The sequence below is a fragment of the Engraulis encrasicolus genome, chromosome 6 (genome assembly GCF_034702125.1).
Source record: "Engraulis encrasicolus isolate BLACKSEA-1 chromosome 6, IST_EnEncr_1.0, whole genome shotgun sequence".
Taxonomy (NCBI): domain Eukaryota; kingdom Metazoa; phylum Chordata; class Actinopteri; order Clupeiformes; family Engraulidae; genus Engraulis; species Engraulis encrasicolus.
Genome location: NC_085862.1, coordinates 24,193,929 through 24,196,428, shown reverse-complemented (window position 1 = coordinate 24,196,428; position 2,500 = coordinate 24,193,929). Strand labels below are relative to the sequence as shown.

General features: G+C 53.4%; 1 protein-coding gene across 1 annotated transcript in view; it reads right to left on the bottom strand.

Annotated features, from left to right (window-relative positions):
* LOC134450931 (cadherin-2-like) overlaps nt 1–2,500 on the bottom strand; it is a 77,898-nt gene that overhangs the window by 20,695 nt on the left and 54,703 nt on the right. Inside the window, exon 10 of the mRNA XM_063200986.1 lies at nt 1,630–1,883. Coding sequence (XP_063057056.1) covers nt 1,630–1,883 — 254 coding nt within the window. The remainder of the gene's footprint in view (nt 1–1,629; nt 1,884–2,500) is intronic.

Genomic DNA, 2,500 nt, shown 5'->3' with positions numbered 1-2,500 from the left:
GGAGGTGATGGGAGGAGTACAGGGAATGGTGTTTGAGGGAGGGGAGGGAGTTTTGCTGCAGGGAGGAGTTGGATGTGGACCCCTACTGCAGTTTAGCAGAAGGTGGGGTGTGGAGAGAGTAAGGCCGGCCGCACATTGGCTCCGACAGCACTGCGGCGCACTTTTGCTTCCGACATAATTCGGAACCCCAAACCAAATTTCACACAAACATAGCATTGATAGTCAATGGGCGGCGCCGACAAAATAGAAATGGTCTCTAATTGCTATCCGACATCGGTGAATGTCCGCGGACATCGGCGCCAGTGTGCGTTGTTCTATTGAAAACAATGAAATCAAACTTTTGCCCAGCAGTGCTCAGCACTTTGTCGGAGCCGGTGTGCGGAAGCCCTAAGGTGGAGTGGTGTTGGCTGGGAGGTGGTGAGAGAGTAAGTTGCCGTGGTGTTGGTAGAAGTGAGGGAACAGCAGTGGACCCCTACTGCAGCCTAGCCGCCTGTCCTCCTACAGGGGATGGAGTTGGGGGAGTACTGTAAGGTGGAAGCAAAGCAGGAGGAATGGGAGGGATTGTGTGGTGTGTATCCTCTGTCTCTGCTGGGTGTGGGGAAAGGCTATAGATGCCAGGGCACTGGTGCCAGGATCTGGAACGCTGGTTGGCTCCTGCAAATGCCTCCTATCCCTTATACTACACAAGCCATACATGCACGCACGCACGCACGCTTGCAGAAACGCATGCACGCACAAACGCAGGCACGCACGCACACAGAAACGCATGCACGCACAAACGCACGCACGCTCGCACGCACACCAGGAGGATACTTCTGGTGCATAGCGAGTGTGCTCTGGCATGGGTGGGTGCCAGAGCCCCGTGTAGCTGAGAAGTATGCCAAGTATGCCCACTGTGAGAGGGCATTAAGGCCCGGTGCCACCTGCCCCGGACAAGGGGGGGCGGAGTGTTTTAAGAAGGGCATGAGGAGGGGGTATGGGGGGTGTGTGCAAATGCATTGGGATGCCTCTTGGGACTCGGGACTGGCGGATGCCAATGCCAGCTAGTGCTATAGACTGCTGGCTAGGTTGTGTTTGTGTGTGTGTGTGTGTGTGTGTGTGTGTGTGTGTGTGTGTGTGTGTGTGTGTGTGTGTGTGTGTGTGTGTGTGTGTGTGTGTGTGTGTGTGTGTGTGTGTGTGTGTGTGTGTGTGTGTGTGTGTGTGTGTGTGTGTGTGCACGCACGCGCGTGCGTATGAACAGAGCTGGCATGTAATTTTTTTGCCCACCGCTACATACTACACTGCACACACACACACACACACACACACACACACACACACACACACACACACACACACACACACACACACACACACACACACACACACACACACACACACACACACAATTGGCATTATTATTGACACCTCTATTACTAGCACTGTGAGCGTGTGCGTGCATTCATGTGTGTGCATGCATTCGTGCCTGTGAATGTGCGTTTGTGTGTGCGTTTGTGTGTGTGTGTGTCTGTCTGGGTCGTAGGGCTGGATGGTGGTGCCAGTGGAAGTATGTGTATGTCTGTGTGTGTGTGGCTGCATGTGTGTGTGTGTGTGTGTGCGTGCCGTGCATGTGTGTGTCTGTGTGAATACCTGATGCTCTGTCTCATGTGCCTGTCGGGGTCGTGGGCGTAGTAGGGCTGGATGGTGGTGCCAGCGGGGATGCCCTCCTCCTGGGTGATGGTCTTGGGGTTGGGCTCGAACACCGGCCCCTCGTTCACGTCCAGGACGCGGATGCTGACGGTCGCCGTGGAGGCCCGCGACGGGTTCATCCCCCGCGGCAACGGGGACTGGTTGTCGGCCACCACCGACAGCACGAAGGAGTGCGTGGTCTCGTAATCGATTGGCTGTGGGAGGGGGGAAGGGGGGGGAAACAGACATGAGTACACATACTGTTGATAGGATGAGCACACACAGACACACAAGCAGACACACACACAGACAGACACACACATGCATGCACGCACGCACACACACACACACACACACACACAGACACACACACACACACATTTGTATACGCGCAGAGAGAAAAGAGTAGGAGAGAGAGAGAGAGAGAGAGAGAGAGAGAGAGAGAGAGAGAGAGAGAGAGAGAGAGAGAGAGAGAGAGAAAGAGAGAGGGAGAGAGAGGGAGAGAGAGAATAAATAACAATTGAAAGACGTTCATTATACCAACGCCTTATCAGGCCTAAACAGAGGGTTGGTTAGTTTTATGGAGCCAGAAACTCACAAACACATAAACACACCCACGTCCATACACACCCACGTCCATACACACACACATATACACACACAGGCAAACAGACAACGATACAGACACACAGACATACAAACACATAGGCAGAACTCTCAAACACACCCACGTGCATACACACCCACACACACATATGTATAAACACACAGGCAAACAGACAAAGATACAGACACACAGACAAACTAACACATAGGCAGCACTCTCAAACAC